The following is a 22215-nucleotide window of genomic DNA, read 5'->3' on the forward strand; positions in this document are numbered from 1 at the left end:
TTTTTTTTCAAAATATCTTCTATAGAAAGTCAAACATTTGGAAGGACTTGAGGGTGACGATATTTAATTTTTGAGTGAACTCCCAATTATTCATGTAAAGCAATCTTATATCTGTCACTTTTCCTTCTCTTGGTTATTTTACAATGTAATACAAAGGATATTTTAAGGGTACAGACCCAATCAAAGGCGGATCTTTTCTTATGCATATATCAATGCATTTAGCAAGAGCTCTTGATTCTCATGCAAGACTCATGCAGGTGTTCTGCAGAGTCACATTGCCATTTCTCCCTCGGGCCCCGAGAGAGCCTTCACTTCATTAAAGATGCATTAAAGAGAGACTAAGGATCTTCCCACCATCTGAGCCCACAGAGGATCCAAGCTATATCCACATTCAGCCAACAACCCAGGCAAAGAGCCTTGCTGTGGACAAAAAAATAACAATGATACTTTTGGGAAGATCTGACAAGACCAACAGCTATTTCCATGTCCAAAAACTGTGATGTGTAGAAATGCAGTGAAGGCTGCCATGACTTATAAGCACTGGAGAAAAAGAGAGTGTTTTAGAAAAGGCTCCCGCTTGCTTTTATTTTTATGCAGTGAAGTAAAAAAAAAAATCAAATTTTTGGGCTCAACTAAGATTTTACCGTTCCAGTGTGTTAATCCCCAAATATATGCCCTTTAAAGAGCGAAACAGCACAATTGGAATATGAACATAAAAATAGAAAATAGAAAAATAAACTTTTGCCATTAAACAGTTAGACTGTTAGACCACATAGTTAGACCGTATGAGTCATTCCAACTGAAAAGCTTGAAAGCACAAAGTATAAAACATGAATTGGTTAAACTTAATAAATAATTTTTGTATAGAAAAAGTGAAAAGGAAAAGGGAGAGTAATCAGCTCAGTTATGCCTTGGAATCAGGTATGAATATTCAGTGGTGGTTGATGTCAAGATTTCCTCAGCAGAGATAAGAGGGAGTGGCAGAGAGCGTTTGAGATGAAACGGAGCTGAAGCAGCAGATGTGGGCCTCCACCCATCATTCAATCATCTGTCGAGAGGTTCTTTTCCCCTGGGCTAGTGCCAGACTTACAGTAGGGAGATTGTACTAGTTAATGCCAACAGGGGGCACCAGCAGAAAGACAGACAAAGAGAGACAGAGAGATAAAGAAAGAGACTCAGAGCTCATTGACAGTCAGTGATACTTTTTGAGGGTGTACCACACGGTATTAGAATATCTCTTATTCTAATTTAAGTGAGAATATGTTGTCATTTAAAGTCCTTTATAATATTACAAATGATTTCTTTTTTCAAACAAATGCTGTTCTTTTGAACTTCATATTCATTAAAGAATCCTGAAAAAAATGTATCACGGTTGCTACAAAAACATTACTTTAAGATTAGGGCTGAAAACAACTGTTTTCAACAACAATAATAAGAAAGGGTTCTCAATTAAAATAATATACCAACCTTGTTTAAACAAATATGCATTTACAGTAAAATAATATTTTGGTGTTTAAGCACAATTAACAGCACATAAAATGACTCAGATTAATTAAACATTGATGTTTGTTTCTGCCACAGGATTAAAAATAAAAAGGCAACTGTGACTTTTTATTTTACAATTACAAATTTTTTCCCTTGCAATTCTGTGATTTACTTTCTTAGATTTGCAAGACAAACTCAGAATTGATATAAACTTGCACTTCTGAGAAGAAAAGTCTGTATTGTGAGACGTAAACTCACAATTGCGAAAAAATGTGACATAAAAATCGCAATTACATTTCTGTCAGGACCACTTTCGTCAAAATGACTGACACTTCGCGTACAGTTTGGTTTGGCAGCATGGTTCTGCTCTGCACTGTAAAAATAAATCAATAAAAAATTTGAGGCAGCTGAGTTTTCTCAACTTATTTTTTTTAGGAAATTTCTCAACTTTTTGTTGTATAAACTTAAAACAAGACATTGAGAAAACTCAAAAATCTGCTGAAGCTGGTTGCCTTAAACTTTTAAGTTTGCCCATTTTTTTTGTGTGGGCAAAAACTCTCATGCAGCCTGTCATGAATGAGCAGGGAGAGCAGCAATAATAACCCCCAAGGGTAAACAGAGCAGAACAAAGCAGATATCATTAATGTACTTAATGATATTTAAGTGGATTAATTAAAATTATTCAAGATAAAAGGTATCTGATTCAACAAGGAATATCAGAAAGCCAAGTCCTGACTGTGGCGAAAGGAGGAGTTGGGGATGGAGGAGGGTAATGTGCTCTCGAGCAAGCTAAAAAACTGCTGAATAATACTGAATAGAGCTTATAGGAATGCCGTGATAGGTGTCGTATTCCTATAGCTAGATGTGATCAGCTGAGAGTCAGCTGATGCAAGCTCGACTCACGTGACTTGCCAGAACTAACGCTATACACTTAATTTTCTGTGGCGGTAATAACAACAACAAAATTGAGAGTTGTGACTTTTCAATTTCACAATTATGATATTTTTCCTTGCAATTCTGTGATTTATTTTCTAAGATTTGCAAGACAAACTTGCAATTCTGAGAAGAAAGGTCTGTATTGTGAGACACAAACTCGCAATTGTGAGAAAAAAGGCAGAACTGTGACATAAAAGTCACAATTACATTTTAATTTTTTTTATTCTGTGGTGGTAACAAGAAAAAAAAAAGAGTTGTAAACTCAGAATTGTAAGAAAAACATTTGTGAAAGATAAAAACAGATATAAAGTCACAATTACCTTTTTTATTTTTTATTCCGTGGTGGGAACAAGCTTCCATAATTAAGTATGTTTAATTTATTCAACAATTAACACACTTACTGTACTTAATTTGACATTAACTGCATCATTCTGTTCTCTTTCTGTTCAAGACCCTCAGACCAATTTCAAGGGCACCAGCATGTGTGTTTTACACAGCTACATTCACACAGCATGAAAAACATTGTTTTGTTAAATAATTCAACATAAAACATAATTGCATAATTTTAGAACAATAATTAAAATATTTGAGAAGTCAGAACGCAGAGGGCAGCTGATCTAGATGTCTAACTGAAATCAAACTCCCACTCGACAGTAACCCAGCGCGGTGCCCTCCACTCATTTCATGCTCTGAGTGGATTTCACTGGGCCTCAGTTTTGAGCCGTAACTAAAGAAAACCAGGCAGGCCAAAATAAGGAAGTAGGATTAGGAGTCAGGGCATAAATCGATGAGACATAATGGAAGGCTAGAAAAAAAGGCGGAGAGCTTCAATTTCACAATCTGCTCCTCTGCCTACACACACGCACAACTGGCCCCAACACACTCTTAATCTCACACACAGGCCTGCAGCCAGGCCTGATTACTCTTCTTTTCAGGAAGGATTCATGCAGAAGGTGAATATCCAGCTTTAGAGAAAAGCTCTGGAATGTTTACGCTGGGTGCCCGCTGTAGATGACCTACCAGTGCGGTCGACAAGCTTAGACACAGAGGCTTAGACTCAGACACTGATACACACACACAACAGCACACATTTGAACTTTGTTTTTGCTCTCTTTACTTCACCGTTCTCTCTCAGAGGCATAGGAATCATTGTAACTTTCTAAGTTTGACCACTCTCAACTTTTTGGGAGATAATTATATACAATGGCTTTACGACCGAATGGCAGTAGCCTGAAGGATCACGCAAATGGTGAGTGGTAAATCCGTCTGTGCTCTTTTTAATTGTTTTGCAAAGTAAACATGCTAGATTGACGTCTTTGATCATTGTGCTTAGCATAGTTGTTCTTTAATGTGAGAGCTCATCCCCTAATGCAGCTACAACCCACTTGGCTTCAATTATTTAGAACTACTGGGTGAATGTTACATCACCTAATTATTAATATTCATGAGACAGGCTGATGAGGGTTTTAATGTGTCTTTCCCAACTTTTTTAGATCAGTTCTGCTCTCTCTATTCTCTATACAACATCAGAAAAATGGTAAACTGGGTAATTCTGTGCTACTATTAGGACCAAAGAGTACTGCATTTTTACGGGTTAGCAATATTGACTTCAGGCCGGACTACAGAACTTCTTTGGTCAGCAAGATCTATTTTTTAAAGAAATTAATACTTTTGTTCACAAAACGTGACAGTAACGACAATTCTAACATTTATATGTTGCAAAAAAAGATTTCTATTACAAATAAATGTTCTTATATTCATTAAAGAATCTGTAATACTGAAAAAAATTACAAAAATATTAAGCACAACTGTTTTTAACAGTTTATTAATAATAATACAAATATTTCTTGAGTATCAAATAGCATATTAGAATAATTTCTGAAGGATCATTTGACACTGAAGACTGGAGTAATAGCTGCTAAAAATTGAGCTTTGTCATCACAGGAATAAATTATATTTAGTTTACATATTTAAAATACACTTAACAAAATTATAAATGCAACACTTTTGTTTTTGTCCCCATTTTTCATGAGCTGAACTCAAAGATCTAAGACTTTTTCTATATACACAAAGGCCTATTTCTCTCAAATATTGTTCACAAATCTGTCTAAATCTGTGTTAGTGAGCACTTCTCCTTTGCCGAGATAATCCATCCACCTCACAGGTGTGGCATATCAAGATGATTAGAGAGCATGTTTATTGCACAGGTGTTCCTTAGGCTGGCCACAATAAAAGGCCACGCTAAAATGTGCAGCTTTACTATATTGGGGGGGTCTGATAATCAGTCAGTATTTGGTGTGACCACCATTTGCCTCACGCAGTGCAACACATCTCCTTTGCATAGAGTTGATCAGGTTGTTGATTGTGGCCTGTGGAATGTTGGTCCACTCCTCTTCAATGGCTGTGCAAAGTTGCTGGATATTGGCAGGAACTGGAACACTCTGTCGTATATGCCGATCCAGAGCATCCCAAACATGCTCAACTGGCCATGCAAGAACTGGGATGTTTTCAGCTTCCAGGAATTGTGTACTTGCAACATGGGGCCGTGCATTATCATGCTGCAACATGAGGTGATGGTCATGGATGAATGGCACAACAATTGGCCTCAGAATCTCGTCAAGGTATCTCTGTGCATTTAAAATGCCATCACTAAAATACACCTGTTTTCATTGTCCATAACATACGCCCACCCATACCATAACACCACTGCCACCATGAGCCACTCGATCCACAACGTTGACATCAGCAAACCGCTCATTCACACGACGCCATACACGCTGTCTGCCATCTGCCCTGTACAGTGAAAACCGGGATTCATCCGTGAAGAGAACACCTCTCCAAAGTGCCAGACGCCATCGAATGTGAGCATTTGCCCACTCAAGTCAGTTACGACGACAAACTGCAGTCAGGTCGAGACCCCGATGAGGACGACGAGCATGCAGATGAGCTTCCCTGAGATGGTTTCTGACAGTTTGTGCAGAAATTCTTTTGTTATGCAAACCGACTGTTGTAGCAGCTGTCAGGGTGGCTGGTCTCAGACGATCTTGGAGGTGAAGATGCTGGATGTGGAGGTCCTGGGCTGGTGTGGTTACACGTGGTCTGCGGTTGTGAGGCTAGTTGGATGTACTGAAACGCCTTTGGAGACGGCTTATGGTAGAGAAATGAACATTCAATTCACGGGCAACAGCTCTGGTGGACATTCCTGCAGTCAGCATGCCAACTGCACGCTCCCTAAAAACTTGCGTCATCTGTGGCATTGTGCTGTGTGATAAAACTGCACATTTTAGAGTGGCCTTTTATTGTGGCCAGCCTAAAGCACACCTGTGCAATAATCATGCTGTCTAATCAGCATCTTGATATGCCACACCTGTGAGGTGGATGGATTATCTCGGCAAAGGAGAAGTGAGTGAAAAAAGTGAAAGTGAAAAGTGACGTGACCCATACTCAGAATTCGTGCTCTGCATTTATCCCATCCAAAGTGCACACACACAGCAGTGAACACACACACACCGTGAACACACACCTGGAGCAGTGGGCAGCCATTTATGCTGCGGCGCCCGGGGAGCAGTTGGGGGTTCAGTGCCTTGCTCAAGGGCACCTCAGTCGTGGTATTGAGGGTGGAGAGAGCGCTGGACATTCACTCCCCCCACCTACAATCCCTGCCGGCCTGAGACTCGAACCCGCAACCTTTGGATTACGAGTCCGACTCTCTAACCAGTAGGCCACGACTTCCCCTGTGTAAGTGCTCACTAAGGCCTTTTGTTTACATAGAAAAAGATCTTTGAGTTCAGCTCATGAAAAATGGGGGCAAAAACAAAAGTGTTGCGTTTATAATTTTGTTCAGTGTATATCAAAATATTATTGCAATAATATTTCAGTGTTACTGTTTTTACTGCATTCAATTCAATATTTATGTGATCTTATTTGTAATTTTTCTTTCCTACACACCAGCCTTCACTAATACGCAGAGTCTCTAGCTGAGTAAAGCACCTGATTGAGAGCTGAATATGGAAAGGCAGCACATCTGTCATGTGGAGACCCTCAGTGATCTCTGATGCCAATAACCTTCTACTCTCTGGAGGGCCGAGGCACTGCTGGGGCAAAACGAGCAGCAATAAGCGCTAATTCCTTCCTGTTTCCTCCATATTCCGATCATGCCAGGCTCATTCAGGGCCACTTTGTATGCATCCGTGCCCTGCTAGCAGCACAAACACTCAGTGCTGTCTTCTCCACAGACAGGCATGCAGACTTTTACATGGGCTGTATGCATAATGCCCGGCTGGCCGTCTCTCTCCCAGCACTCCTCCATCAAGTGATTGATGTTTTGCTGTCACCAGCCTCTGAGAAAGCACTAAGCGAGTCGCTGTTCTCTCTGCTTGGTCTCACCTGAAGCTTTTTTTTTCTGTTTTTATTTAAGAATGGAGGGAACAGAACAAGATTTGCTTCTCCCAGTCCAAACGAAGGGTAAAGCAGTAGGGTGTAAAAATAATGGGTTATGTATGGATTCAGGAATGTGTGTAAATGAGAGAGCAGGGAATGTGACGTCCTCTGCCTCACCGTAACCCTCACGTTCCCTTGTGCCCCTGAGATGAGGACAGGGAGACTGCAGGACGTGTGAATTTGACAAATGGAGCCACTAAGCAGCTTTCCTTTCCTCCGTGTGCATCTTCAAAGCCCTTGAGAGATACACCAGTGCCTGGGGATACGGCTGGAGAACACACTACTGGCTCAGGATTGTGTGTGTGTGCGTGTGTGTGGGTGTAAAAACTGAGGGAATGATTTCCTGCTACCAGAGCACAGTATTGATAAATACTCAACACATAAGGACAATTTTAATATAACTTTTAAATCAGTGAACACAGCTATGAGGCACTACACTATCACCAGTCAACCAATAAACTATTATAATATTTTTGTATGTTTATATTTATTTTCTATTTGTGAATATCACAGTATTTCAAAATCTCAAGTTTAAATAATAATATAATATAATATAATAGATTAACACTAGGATATTTCAAAATCTCTCAACAAGTATATAATAATAGTTTAAATAATCTAATCTAATAAAATATAGTAAAAAATAAAGGTGAACACAAAATGAAAACTAACTAACTAAATACCAGGATATTTCAAAGTTTTTGTGAAGTTTCTAAAAAAAATTAAAACAATAATAAGTATAATATAATAATATCATATAAATTAATTAATATAAACTGTTAAATTAACACCAGTATAAAGTATCCAGTTATGTATATAATAATAGTTTAAATAATATAATATATAATATAATCTAATAAAATATATTTTAAAAATAAATCTGAACAAAAGACAAAACAGAAACAAACAAATAAATAAATACCAGAATATTTCATACTTTAAATAATCTACTTAAGAAAGTTTTTATTTGTAAGTATTAACTGTTGCTTTGGCTATATCGTAAATAGTCACTGGTTACTAAATTTGTGCTCACAGAATGTATTTTCCAATAATTTCATTTGATTTGCATGAATGGCGATTATTTATTTTGTAATCAGTCCATCCATTTTCACCAGGTTGATTCATTCAGGCCTATTTGCAGACTGGTTGTGAACACAATAGATGTGTATTATGACACTGACAGAGCAATCAGCCAATCAGAGCGATATAAAGACATTATTGCTGTGATTATTTTTTTATCTGATGCACACCTCTGAGAGGATATATGAGTAAACGTATTTAGGTATAAAATAAATTATTAGACTTTTTTTAATCATTTAGGTCAGAAAATAAATAAAACAAATTACTGTATGTTTGTGTTTGCATAAAAACCATTAGCTATTGACTATGTAAAAGCTGAATCTGTTCTTTTCTCCTCTGGCCTTCAGTCTAGATAAGACTGGAACACTTGACTGGTGCAGAAATGGGAGACAAAGCACATAACAACAGCATTTCAAGATTTACACAGACATTTGAGTAATACATTACAAAGCGAAAAATCGTTCTGCAACAATGAGCCACTTCAGGAAACATGAAACACTGCATGCAACAAGATTTATCCGCAATGGTGTATTTTTGCTCTCTGTATTGCCTATTGTGCAGTAAACAGTGTGAAGGAGCAGCCAGCTCGGCTTATGGGGTGAAAACTCAATCTGCAAGAAAGAGATTCGCCTCTTTTGCTTCGTTTTTTTACACAACGTACAATTCAAATCCTCCGTTATGGTGCTTCATGTATAATCTAGGCACTTCTTTTGCAGAAAAAGGCTGTAAAATGTCACTAAATAGACATTTATGAGCAATTACGCAGAGTGTTTCAATTTGGCAGTGTTTTCTTTTTCTTAAGCTTCCATTTGTGTTCAATAGAGAACAATCAGCCGAACATATGCGGCGAATGTATTATAATCAGAGCTGCAAATACTTTTCTTTGTCAGTTCATCAATTCTGGTTTTATGGACATGTAGCAGTTTAAAGTTAAAACTCTTTAATGATTTTTTTAAATGATTTGTTTCAAACGCACAGCTTTTCACTTCCCAAGACATTTACTGATGGACTGGAGTCGTGTCGATTATTTGTTTATTATTGTGATGTTTTTATGAGCTGTTTGGACCCATTCACTACAGAGATCCACTGGTGAGCAAATGATTCAAGGCAAAATTTCTAAAGCGCCTGCTCAGCACTTTCTTCAAATTTCACACTTCACAGCAGTAAGTGCACAACCAAGGGATTCAGCGAGCAGCAAGACAGACAGAGATTGAGAAAGGGATAAAAAAAACAAGAAGAAACAAAGATAACATGAGCCAGGCTCTTACATTTCAACTCCAGACGGATGAAATCCGTGTTTCCAAGGTTTTCCAGGAACACCCCATAGGGAGCAGAGGTCTTGAAGTAAAATGAGATATCAGCACTCGTTTCTCCTTGGAAAGTGGAGAAGTGCAGGTATGAAGACGGTGTGTTGAATGATGCCGCGTTCCAGTAGCTTCCTGTAAAACAGACCAGAGAACAGGCCGAATGTAAGTTTCAACAGTTCTGCTTCTGAAGTCTGCAGTCAAGGTCCTTTTTATCCAATATCTGAACCTGAACCGCATTAAACCACCATGAAATTCACAAAAGCAAAGCTTTCGCTGACACAAAATGACTTATTGCATTGCCTGATTCTGTATTCTGCACTGTGTCCAGTCTTCAGAGGTCTCATACTCAAAAAAACTATTTGAGAAGTGACCTGTATCATCAAAACACACTTAGGAGGAAACCACCAAACATGAGGAAAACAACAATTCAATCATACAAGTCAGCTCTTGTCACAAATGTGAGTGGAAGTGCACGTCTGTAGCAGGGGAATGGAGAGTGTGTGGTGCCTAAGAGTTATTTCAAAGCCAGCTTGCCAACATCTTCCCTTTCTGATGCTCTGAGGTTTGACCCCCACCCATCGTGTAATACAGCCACTTATGTGAGTGGAAGAGACAAAAATAAAGTGTCATTTCTCTCTAAGACGATGAGTAGTGCGTTTTTCAGGTAAGGGGGACATTTTGGGTGATAGCTGAGCTGAGGGATATAGTGAGAGATCACTCAAAATCAAACCCAAGTTTGAGGCAAGCTTATCTTTAGCTCGAATATCTCCAGAGCTTTGGCGTGGACAGTTATTAGACAATCTGTGGGTGGTTTTAACGTGTGGGTGCATGTGTGGGTGATAACATGCCAGCTCCCGTTCGCCATTCTCTCCTTGTACAATTACAAACTAACATTTGCTACACCACATACTGGCGTATAATTCCTGTTGACAAGTATGCTGTGTTTTGGATGCTGGCATGAGAAAATGCATTCACCTGCTTCTTTAGAAAAAAATCTGAAATTCATGATTAGGGTTAAAGACCTTCCATAAAGGAAAATTAACTAACTAACTAACTAAAGACCCTGAAAATGTGCTTTTTGTGCAGGTTAAGATGTCACAAAGCTTGATGCTAATAAAAAAAAAAAACTAATTCCAAAAACTACCCAAATAAAATTAAGTAAAAATTTAACTGCAAAATTCAGTCATATTTTTAATGCATTTGGGGTCAAAGTTTTTTTTGAAGAAGAAACGAATACTTCAGCAAGGCTGCATTAAATTGATCAAATGTGGCATTCAAGACATCTATATTGTTACAAAAATTGTTACAAACTGCTGTTCTTTTAAACTTTCTTTTTATATTAAACAAATGTATCATGCTTTCCAAAAATCTTTTAAGCAGCAATACTGTTTTCAACATACATAATAGACATATTAAATCAGCATATTAGAATGATTTCTGAAGGAACATGTGACATTGAAGACTGGACTGCTAAAAATTCAGCTGTTCCATTACAGGAATAATTCAATATTAAAACATTCAAATAGAAAACTGTTCTTTTACCTCATAATACTATTTAAACCCAAACGTTTGAATGATAGTGTACCTGGACTGATTTTCCACTCAAAAACATATGTGCCACCCCTTCTTTAAAGACAACAGGTAAAAAAAAAAAATATATATATATCGAAGACCAGGGCCCGTATTCCTAAAGATTCTAAGAATGCTTTTAGAGAGCTCCTAATTTAGCTTAAAAATGTCTAACTAGGAGTCTTAGTTTAAAAGTGATTCAGGACCAATCTGAGAGCAACTCTGAGTGAGGAAAAGACAAAAACTTTTATCTTAGCGAGGAGGTGGGGCTGACCCCGTTGCTAGCTATGACACAGTCTTTTGAAGACTGTAATTAGTTGGTTGTCCAAGAATAAAAGAGCGCATTTAAGAGTAGGGTTTAATATAAGCCTTCACTTTGAAATTACAGACGTAAATTTTCCGTACTCTCTCTCACTCTCTCACACACACACACACACATATTATATATGTATATATATTCTTTATTTTTATTTACCATGCTCTCATACTTCACGTATACTTTTATAGGAAATGAACAGCGACACAATAAGTGCTGTAACAGACCCAAATCATCACTGCTGCATAGTTGCATTTTTCCAGTTGCCAAATATGTTAATGATAGTGATTACGTCCATTTCTGGCGCTATGGCATTTCTGCCGTGTCTGAGATGATCTAATGTGTAGCGTCTTATTAACTCACTGTCATGCATTGTGTGCAACACATTTCTTCTCCCTCTTCATGTTTCGTCCATTTTCTCCAAACACCCGCATTTCTAAGAATTTTCTTAGAATTTTGTTACTAGGAGCAACTCTTAGCACTAAGATTTTTCATGAATACGGGCCCAGGTTTAGCAGAAAGATGCTGGTCCACTAGCTAAACAAGCTTCAAATTAGCTTGGAAGTTCAGCAGGGTTTGTTTATAGGCACATTCTTCACATATTCAGCAATGTCGTAATAAATAAACTACAGAATGTCTGACTGAAATATTTTTTTTGCTCAGCTACTGGCTAAATGTTATACCACAAACACAGAGTGACAGTCACAAACACATTGCCATTAATAATGACTGAGATCAGATTTATCCCTAGACATTTACTGTGACTCATGTGCTTTAAATCAGAAAGATAAATAACATCAGTGCTCTTTGCCCTAATGTCGTGCATAAAACAACTGTATGGAAAGGAGGAGAGCAGAAGACAGAGAATAAAAGATCTAAGGAATGAAAAAACAGAATGTGATGGAGAGGAACACTGCGACAACGGACCGGAGAGTTTTTAGAGGATGATGTCATTTCAAGACAGATGGAAACAAAGAGAGACAGAAAGAGAGAGAGACTACACTGTAAAAAAAAAGTTAGTTTTTTTTTTTAAGTTGAAATAAAATTTCAGTTTTACTTTTAATTCAAGGTATTGCTTGCCATTTCCTTGTAATTGTTTGTAAAATTTACAAGCAATTTAAGTGAAAATTCTTTTTTGGTCCAACGTTTTGTCTAATTCTGGATCAATTCGTTTCTGCAGTTGGGAAGATCCCTGAAACCCACTATAATTATCCTAACCAATGGGTCAAAGTTTAGCTGGTTAGCATCAGCAGGAACTATAACATTCTGCATGCAAAAAAGCATATTTTTCCATTGACAGCCATGCAAAAGCAATCATGCATTTTAACTATATTACTGTATATATGTTTAAATACATTTACCTTTAATCATTTATCAGATGCATTTATCCAAAGCAACTTACAAATGAGGGTAATAGTAGCAATCAAAAAAGCAAAAGTGTAACAATATATAAGTGTTGCAACAAGTCCCGGTTAGTCTGAAGAGAAGAAATTGTTGAATAAAGTCATTATTTTTGTTTTCTCTGCGCACAAAAAAACTGATGTCACATGGACTATTTTAACGATGTCCTTACTACCTTTCTGGGCCTTGAATGTGGTAGTTCTCTTGATGTCTATGTAGGGTCAGAAAACTCTGAGATTTCATCAAAAATATCTTAATTTGTGTTCCATGGTTGAACGAAGCTCTTATTGGTTTCAAACGACATGAGGGTTAGGGCTAGGCGATATATTGCATGTGATATGCGGCATTTAATACACGGAGCCGTAGTTCACTGACAAGCTAGGCAATATCGCGTTCATTATCAGCGATAATGAAAGCGATATTGCCTAGCTTGCCAGTGAACTACGGCTCAGTGTATTAAATGCCGCTCCATTTGAAAACAGGTGATGGAGATTTAACGCTAATCAAGAAACCGGCTTTACTGACGAGATGCGCATGCATATCACATGCAATATATCGCCCAGCCCTAATGAGGGTGAGTAATTGATTACAGAATTTTCATTTTTGGGGAAACTATCTCTTTAAGTAAAAGGATAGGAACCACTGTCAGATATAGTGAGTGATTAATTTGCACTGTTTCAGCATTTCTTCGACTGATTCATTAAAAGAACTGGTTCATTGTGAATAGTTCTGCACTGCTCACGCCACAAGTTAGACCTTGCACGCATCCAGTGAAAACAATGCAATAAAAAGAATGTCTTTGTATCCACATCACACTAATTCACACTGCAAGTAGTTACATTTCTGCAGATTCAGCATCACTGCTGTATAAAACTACTGGTGTGTGTACCTGCAAAAAATGTTCACTCCATCAGCACTGAATGCCCTGGAATGTTCCTTTTCTTTCTCACAGCCACCTAGATCCCATAATTCTCTTTCTATACAAACAAAATACTTACTAAACTTCACCCAATGCTTATTTGTCCCTGTACTCACTTGTTCTGCGAATAATTCACCAATGTGTTTCTGTGGCGCCTGGAGTAGGAGGAGAAGCGGAGACGTTCACGTGGCCATAAGGGAGGTCTGGGCTTATCACAGCAGCACAGGAGCAGCTCTTTTATTCAAGTTTGCTGAATGCAAGACTCTCAGTCTGTCCTTAAAGCTCCATCCATTAACACCCAATGTTCCAGCGCATACTCATTTAATTATTTGTCGATTTGCAGAATTTGCAATGGGAGCTGGTGTTTTTTGGAATGATGTGTTGGGCGTTTTTAAATCAGGCTAATAAGGCGGTAGATGTGGCTTATTAAATATGGCTTCTGCCAGGCAGCAAAAGGCAGTGAAACAATTCACAGTTCTGTAGATGAGCCATCGCTGTTCTTCTTCAGTGAAGGATTACAATCTTGTGTTCGGAATGGAATGTTACACAGATTGTTTCAAAGCATCTCAATTTCACGCGTGTCACTTCTGGTTAGGATTTTTTTTTCTCGGTTAGGAGTTTTGAGTTATGTCCAGATGTGATTTTTTTTAACTGATTCAATAAGATTTGGAGTGTTCTTGAGCTGTGACAAAAGTGAATGAATGTTTGGACGTTCCTTGAGCATTTCGCTTTAATAGAGTCAAGGATAATGACAGCAGAGGTGTTCGAACACCTGAAACAGATTTACATTGATGCATAATGTCGAAAAAATGAGCACTGGATTCAAAGGAAGCTTGGTCTCTGCTTTAGATTCTACTTCTTTCAACAACAGCCACTAATAAGGGATGGTGTAGACATGCAAAGTATATTTCAGATGACAAATGCATGCTGATTATTAATTCGCTGACTGAGCGTTACTGTTTGCCAATGTTTCATTCAGCTACAGTAGCATGTTCCCTATGCCAAAGAGCGAAACTTGTAAAGTTGGACGTAACAGCAGTTCTTTTGGACAGCACAGAGGAAAACTGTTCCTTTGAGGAACCAACATGAGTCATTGCTTTAGAGCAGATTTGCTTTTAAATAGGGATGTAATAGCAGATGTGGATATAAAACTAGAGGCAATTCCAGGGCCAGAGCCAAATCCACAGATGTTGCTGGTGTAGCAGGGTGGTTGAATCCATCTATGGGAATGTCATACACCTGCGCTTAGTTTAATTCCCCTCCCCTTTTTCGTTGGATATAAGGGATATGTTATGGCCACTTGGCACGCGTCTCGGTAATGCCCTTGTGACGTCATCCGTAGTTGCTGCAGGTTTAGACGGTAAGCTGGTTTCCCCGCGCCTGCTGCGTGCTGGCTCCCGACTCCTCACAGTATGTCACTTATGTTCCTGACTGAGCTGCTGTATTGCAATATGGTGCGCGACTATGAAGTGGTTTGTGTGCAGTGAGCATCCCGCGGTTCCCCTGCATAACTGAGGGTCTCTTGGGCTATTTGTGGGAATTGAGCGTCAACATTGAACTGTGACTGTGTATAATTGCGACTATGTCGTTGTTTTGCCTCGACTTTTATTATGACCGCAACCATTAACTGCTATGGTTTTGTCGCACGTTGCTATCGAGGATTGTGCCTTCGTCTGACTGTACGGGCTGGCAGACTAACGTTACCTTCTTTGGCCGCCGCCTGTTTGAATGCCGTTGGTCCGTAAGCATCTTGTATGTTTAATTTTGGGTAACGTTTTGTTTGATTATTTGGTTTTCTTTTGTTCATTTTCTGTTTAATGTTTTGTCACTGCAAACCTGAGTGAAGTTGGTTTATTTCAATGTTAACTTGTCTTCATGTGGTATTGAGAGTCCTAATTTTGTTAAGTAGTTTAGATCCTTAAATTATTTAATATTATTTCTGCTTCGATTTAGATTTATGTGTTTTGTGTTCTTTTTTCCCTTTCTTTTGTTGCAGGAGCTGTGGGGGTTTCTGGAGGGTGAAGGCAACGCTGCCATTCGTGTGGTGTTCACACCTAGTGCTGTGTGTCTTCTGGCATCTAACCTTCACGTGTGCGTTTTGGTAGTTGTAGTGGTTTATTCAGGGGGGGGTTTTCCAATGTGGCAGCTGGCCCGTCCCTCCAGATACCTCTGCTCTTGGATAATTTGTTTCCTTTAAATTTGAGTTTGTTATTTATTGTTTCCTTTAATTTTGAGTTTGTTTACTTATTATGTGTATGAATAGATGCAAATTGATGGTGTTCCCCATTACTAAAATGTTAATGTAGGAGGTTTTAACTTTGAATCTTTTTTTAGTTATATATTTGACATTGATTAAAATAACCTTTTTTTCTATTTATACGTATACGACTCATGTTTCCTCACCCACTCACTCACAACGAATCTGTGTGCCCTTAGGGCTATCATTTCCCTGGTTTTCCAGGGTGGCGTAGTCGATCATATATTGCCATTTCTGGCGTCTCTAGTTGAGAATGAGGTATTCACCCCTCAATTTCCTCTACTCTTTGGTACCACAACGCTACATTTTGGCGTAGTCGGCAGGGTCTTTTGTTTTGTGTGTGTTTGGGTGAGGACGTGGGTATGTATGTTTAGAGAAAAAAAAAAAAAAAAACGTTGTTGCACAATCCAGTATAGGTGTTTGTCTGTATTTTGTTTGAGAACAAAAACAAAAAACGTTGTTGCACAATCCAGTATAGGTGTTTGTCTGTATTTTGTTTTTGTTTGAGGCAAAACAGCGACGTAGCTGGTGTGTGTCGGATCTCCCCTGTCAGTTGGCTTCCCTCTACGATTGGTAAGTGCATTTATTATGGAGGAGGAATTGCAACAGTTAAGGGAGTTGGTGGCGCAGCTAAAGGCTGATAATGAGAAATTGCATCAGGAGCGTACTGCTGAATTGCCGGGCCCAAGTACAGCATTTAGTGCTCCAGTAATAACTGTTGGGGCACCTGTACCTTTGGGTGCGGGTGCTGCTCAGCCTGAAAGATTTGTTTTCGTACCTCGGGATCGAAAATGCTCAAAGTTTAATGGCCGGACTGGCATCAGCATTGAGGATTGGATCGAGGAAGTACAGGCGTGTATGCAATTGCGTCACCTCTCTGTGACTGATAGAGCATTTTTTTTGTTTGATCATTTGGAGGGGGAAGCACGGGAAGAGATTCGGCACCGTTCTACGGTTGAAAAAGGGCACCCGGATAAAATTATTTCTGCATTGCGAGAGTTATATGGGTGCTCACAGTCATATGTGGCCTTGCAGGAGGCCTTTTTCTCACGAAAGCAGCGGGAAGGAGAGACTCTGCTAGAGTTTTCCCTTGCGCTACTGAGCCTCCTTGAGGGCGTTAAGCAACAGGCACCATATGTCATGTCGAATTCTGAGACCCTTTTACGCGATCAATTTGTGGAACATGTAGTGGATAGTTCTTTGCGTCGTGAACTTAAGCAGCTAGTTCGCCGCCAACCTACTTTTAGTTTGCTAGAGGTTCGTAGAGAGGCAATACGATGGGAGCGGGAGGGAATGCCAGGTGGTGTACGTGGGCGGAGTCAGTCCGTTCCATTAGCTCCTTTGATTCAATATGGGGTGCAGGGGGGACCGTCGTTGAGTACTGCTAGTGTAATGCCAAGCTCTGAATTAAGTGAGTTGAGAGAGATGTTAAAATCTCAACAGGTACAGCTGGACAAGCTTACTAAGGGTTTGGCATTACTACAGGGTCATGCTCCTGCTGCTCGGAGTCAATCTCCTCATTCACATGGTTATCCTTCATACCCACGGAATAAATTTTCTCATACTAGTCCGGTAATATGTAGAAGATGTCAACAGCCTGGTCATTTTGCCAGGGATTGTGAGGGGGAACGTATTCCCCTTCACCCTCAATCTCCTTTTGCGGCTCCTCGTGCAGGGGGGAGTGGGCAGCCTCGTCTCCAGCGGCCGGCGGAAAACTAGTTCCCACCGAGCTGCAGAGCCACAGCTCGGTTGGGAAAAAGAATGGCTTAGACGTTTGTCAGAATATTAGTCCGGTATCTCGTTTGATGTCGTCATGTCCGCACTTGGTGGTTCTTATTGGTGGGGTTCAGGTGCCCTGCCTGTTAGACACTGGCTCTATGGTGTCCACCATTACTGAGAGTTGCTTTGTACAGCATTTCGAGCCATGGGGTCAAGATCGCCTTCGTTCGTGCCAATGGTTGCAGTTGCGGGCGGCCAATGGTCTGGACATCCCTTATATCGGTTATGTAGAGTTGGATGTCGAGCTCTGTGGCAGGTTGGTGTCAAATTGTGGGGTGCTTGTTGTCAGAGATCCCCCTGGCGGCTTATGCACTAAAGTACCAGGGATTGTGGGAATGAATATCCTTAGCCGTTGTTACCGGGAGCTCTTTGGGCAGCATGGCCCTGCCCTTTTTGAACTGCCCTCATTACTGCAGGCCCCCAATTTTGTAACTCAGGCATTTCAGCACTGTCACGAGGTGGGTGCTCGTTTAGGTGCCGATCGGGTGAGTCAGGTTAGAATACGAGGCCGTCGAGCATGGCGTATTCCAGGCGGTACATTAAAATTAGTGCTGGCAACGTGTTCTGAGCAATTCTCAAAGGAGACTGTGCTATTTGAGCCCACAGAGTTGGGCTTACCAGCTGGACTATTAGCTTCATCATCGTTGGTGCGGGTGACCCGGGGAACGGTCTCCGTACCAGTGGTAAACGTAGGGACTACGGATGTAATGTTATATCCTCGGACCCTCCTGGGCACTCTCACAAGCGTTTATGTGGTGAGTCTGCCCAGGGGGGTTACTGAGGTTAATTCGGTCATTGCTGCTATTGGTTCCCATAGTGCGCAGGATGCCTCCCCGGTGGAGGAACAAATTAATTCTATTGACCTGTCTGTTTTGTCCGCACAAGATCAGGATCATGTTAGGGCCTTATTACAGGAGTATCGGTGTGTGTTCTCTGCTCATGAGGGAGACTTGGGGTGCACTGGTCTACTGTCGCATGACATCCCTTTATTGGATGACACCCCTGTCCGGCAGCGTTATCGCCGTATACCACCCTCAGAGTATGAGCTAGTGAAGGCCCACATTGATGCACTGTTGGAGTCACAGGTTATACGGGAAAGTTGCAGTCCTTATGCATCCCCAATAGTCTTGGTTAAAAAGAAGGACGGTAGTCTACGCATGTGTGTGGACTACCGCCAACTGAATTCCAAGACTAGGAAGGATGCTTTCCCCCTTCCAAGAATCGAGGAGTCCTTGGATGCACTGACAGGTGCCCGCTGGTTTTCCACCATGGATTTAGCCAGCGGGTATAACCAGGTTCCTGTTAGTGAAAGCGATAAATCCAAGACTGCTTTTTGCACCCCATTCGGGCTGTTCGAGTGGAACAGGATGCCGTTTGGGCTGTGTAATGCCCCGGGTACATTTCAACGCCTAATGCAGCGATTGTTCGGTGATCAACAGTGCCAGTCATTACTACTGTATTTAGATGACATTGTCATCTTTTCTTCCTCAGTGATACAGCACCTGGAGCGCTTGGAGGTTGTCCTGGGTAGGCTGAAGCGTGAGGGCCTTAAAGCAAGGTTGGAAAAGTGTTCATTTTTTCGCCCAGAGGTAGTATATCTTGGTCACGTAATATCAGCTGATGGGGTGTCGACTGACCCAAGAAAGATTGAGGCGGTGGCTCGGTGGCCAAGGCCCACCAGTGTTTCCGAGCTCCGCTCCTTTTTGGGCTTCGCCAGTTATTACCGCCGCTTTGTGGAGGGGTTTGCGAAGATAGCGGCCCCTCTGCATAGGCTGGTTGCGGAGTGTGGAGGTGTGAAGCCCAGGAAGCGAGCGGAGCAGAGTTTTGCTGACGTTTGGACCATTCAGTGCCAAAATAGCTTTGATGAGTTAAAGGGAATGTTTATCAGGGCCCCGGTGCTTGCCTACGCGGACTTCTCCCTTCCATTCATCTTGGATGTAGATGCCAGCCTGAGTGGGTTGGGGGCGGTCCTCTCACAGGAGCAAGGTGGGAAGGTGAGGCCGGTTGCGTATGCGAGTCGTGGTCTTAGGCCCACTGAGCGGAACATGCTAAATTATAGTTCTATGAAACTTGAGTTCTTAGCGCTCAAGTGGGCCATGACCGAAAAATTCAGGGAGTACTTGTTGGGAAATAAATGTGTGGTTTTCACGGATAATAATCCTCTCAGCCACCTTATGACGGCAAAGCTTGGCGCCACTGAGCAACGATGGGCGGCACAGTTGGCATGTTTCGATTTCGAGGTCAAGTATCGACCAGGCAGGGTCAACAAAAATGCTGACGCCTTATCGAGATGCCAGCCACCAGTCTCAGGGGTGACTGATGGCATGCTGGTAGGAATGGCAGTCCCAAACTCTATACAGCATGCTGAGAAATCAAGGTCAGTCCCTTTGGTTAGTCAAGCTGCTGTGGCTGCCTTGCCGGGGCATTCCTCCGCTGATTTGAGTTTGCTACAAGAGGCCGACCCTGTAATCGGGGAGGTTTTATGGTTTTTCAGGGAGGGTAAGTTCCCTGGGCCTCATGAGCGTCGGCAGCTTTCTAGGGATGCACTAACTTTACTCCGTCAGTGGGATCGATTGATGGAGTCACAGGGGGTATTATACCGCCGTATTTTTCGCTCTGATGGTGGCGAAGAGATTTTGCAATTGGTACTACCTTCTGCTTTGCAGGTGGAGGTTTTAACCGGGTTGCACCAAGAGCATGGGCACCAGGGTATCGAACGCACCACGGAGTTGGTACGCCAGCGCTGTTATTGGCCAGGCATGTCAGCCATGGTGGCAAAATGGTGTCAGGCGTGCGAGAGGTGCCAGGCTGCCAAGGACTTACAGCCAGGTGCCCGTAGCTTTATGGGTCATTTGTTGGCTTCTCGACCAAATGAAATTGTGGCCATTGATTTCACCCAGCTCGAAGCATCTTGTTCAGGGTTGGAAAACGTTTTAGTAATGACGGATGTCTTTACAAAGTACACCTTGGCGGTTCCTACCCGAGATCAACGAGCCGAGACGGTAGCTCAGGTGTTGGTTACTGAGTGGTTCTACAGGTTTGGGGTGCCTGGGCGAATCCATTCCGACCAGGGCCGTAGTTTTGAATCATTCTTGATCCAGCAACTTTGTAAATTGTACGGGGTTGAGAAATCTCGCACGACTCCTTACCACCCTGCTGGTAACGGGCAGTGTGAGAGGTTCAATAGAACATTGCACAACTTATTGCGCACCTTACCGGTTTCACGTAAGCGGGACTGGGCGTCCTGTCTTCCTCAGGTGCTCTTTTCCTACAATACCACCCCGCATCAAGCCACTGGTGAGTCTCCCTATTTTTTAATGTTTGGCCAGGAGCCACGACTCCCCATTGACTTTTTGCTCGGTAGAGTTCAAGAGCCTGTGGCTGGGGAAGTACATGAATGGGTGGTGGAACATCAGACAAGGTTGCACGTGGCGTTTGAGGGAGCACGAGAACGGCTGAGACTGACTGCTGATCGACGTAAAACACAGTTTGATCAACATGTTCGAGACACACCACTGGAAGAGGGGCAGTTGGTTTACCTCCGCGATTATGGCGTTAGAGGGCGCCACAAAATCCAGGACCTGTGGAGTCCAGTGGTGTATAAGGTGGTAGAGGCTCCTAGATCTGGGGGTGCAGTGTATAGCATTGCACCAATACATGAGGAGGGCAAAGTGAAGCGAGTTCATCGGTCTCTATTAAAGGCTAGGATCCAAAGGGACCCTGCTCCTGCTCTTTCTGATGGGCCGGTGGTGGAGCTCGAACGGGAACCGGAGGAGGGGGTGGATGAGGTGGACGAGGTGGACTTGTGGGTAGTGAGGCCTGAAGGTCCTCAACTCGTATCGGATCTTGTCGATTCCGCTCCTCCAGTACCCGAGCTTCGATTGCCAGGTGAGCAAAATCAATCTGGTAGTATAGGGCTTGGCCCGGTGGTATCACCAGGTACCTCAGCCGTGGAGCAGCCTCCTGTTGTTGAGGTTGTCCCAGGGAGATCGAGGCGGGCCACAGCTGGCCAGCATTCTAATATTCACCGTTTGCCCAGGGCTGCGGGTGAAATGGCAGCTGTTGCTGTACCCCCGAGCCTAATGTCTAATGCAATGCTTGCGTTTTTCAGACCTTGGGACTAATGGCGGGGTAAGTGAGTTCATCGTCGGGGCGACGATGTGTAACTGGGGGGTAGACTGTAGCAGGGTGGTTGAATCCATCTATGGGAATGTCATACACCTGCGCTTAGTTTAATTCCCCTCCCCTTTTTCGTTGGATATAAGGGATATGTTATGGCCACTTGGCACGCGTCTCGGTACTGCCCTTGTGACGTCATCCGTAGTTGCTGCAGGTTTAGACGGTAAGCTGGTTTCCCCGCGCCTGCTGCGTGCTGGCTCCCGACTCCTCACAGTATGTCACTTATGTTCCTGACTGAGCTGCTGTATTGCAATATGGTGCGCGACTATGAAGTGGTTTGTGTGCAGTGAGCATCCCGCGGTTCCCCTTCATAACTGAGGGTCTCTTGGGCTATTTGTGGGAATTGAGCGTCAACATTGAACTGTGACTGTGTATAATTGCGACTATGTCGTTGTTTTGCCTCGACTTTTATTATGACCGCAACCATTAACTGCTATGGTTTTGTCGCACGTTGCTATCGAGGATTGTGCCTTCGTCTGACTGTACGGGCTGGCAGACTAACGTTACCTTCTTTGGCCGCCGCCTGTTTGAATGCCGTTGGTCCGTA

General features: G+C 41.9%; 1 protein-coding gene across 1 annotated transcript in view; it reads right to left on the reverse strand.

Annotated features, from left to right (window-relative positions):
* LOC306864585 (contactin-associated protein-like 2) overlaps nucleotides 1-22215 on the reverse strand; it is a 388195-nt gene that overhangs the window by 58141 nt on the left and 307839 nt on the right. The window contains exon 16 of the mRNA XM_079408681.1: nucleotides 9210-9380. Within this exon, the coding sequence (XP_079264807.1) occupies nucleotides 9210-9380 (171 nt within the window). The remainder of the gene's footprint in view (nucleotides 1-9209; nucleotides 9381-22215) is intronic.

Source organism: Barbus barbus (genome assembly GCF_936440315.1).
Source record: "Barbus barbus genome assembly, chromosome: 46".
In the NCBI taxonomy this organism is placed as follows: Eukaryota; Metazoa; Chordata; class Actinopteri; order Cypriniformes; family Cyprinidae; genus Barbus; species Barbus barbus.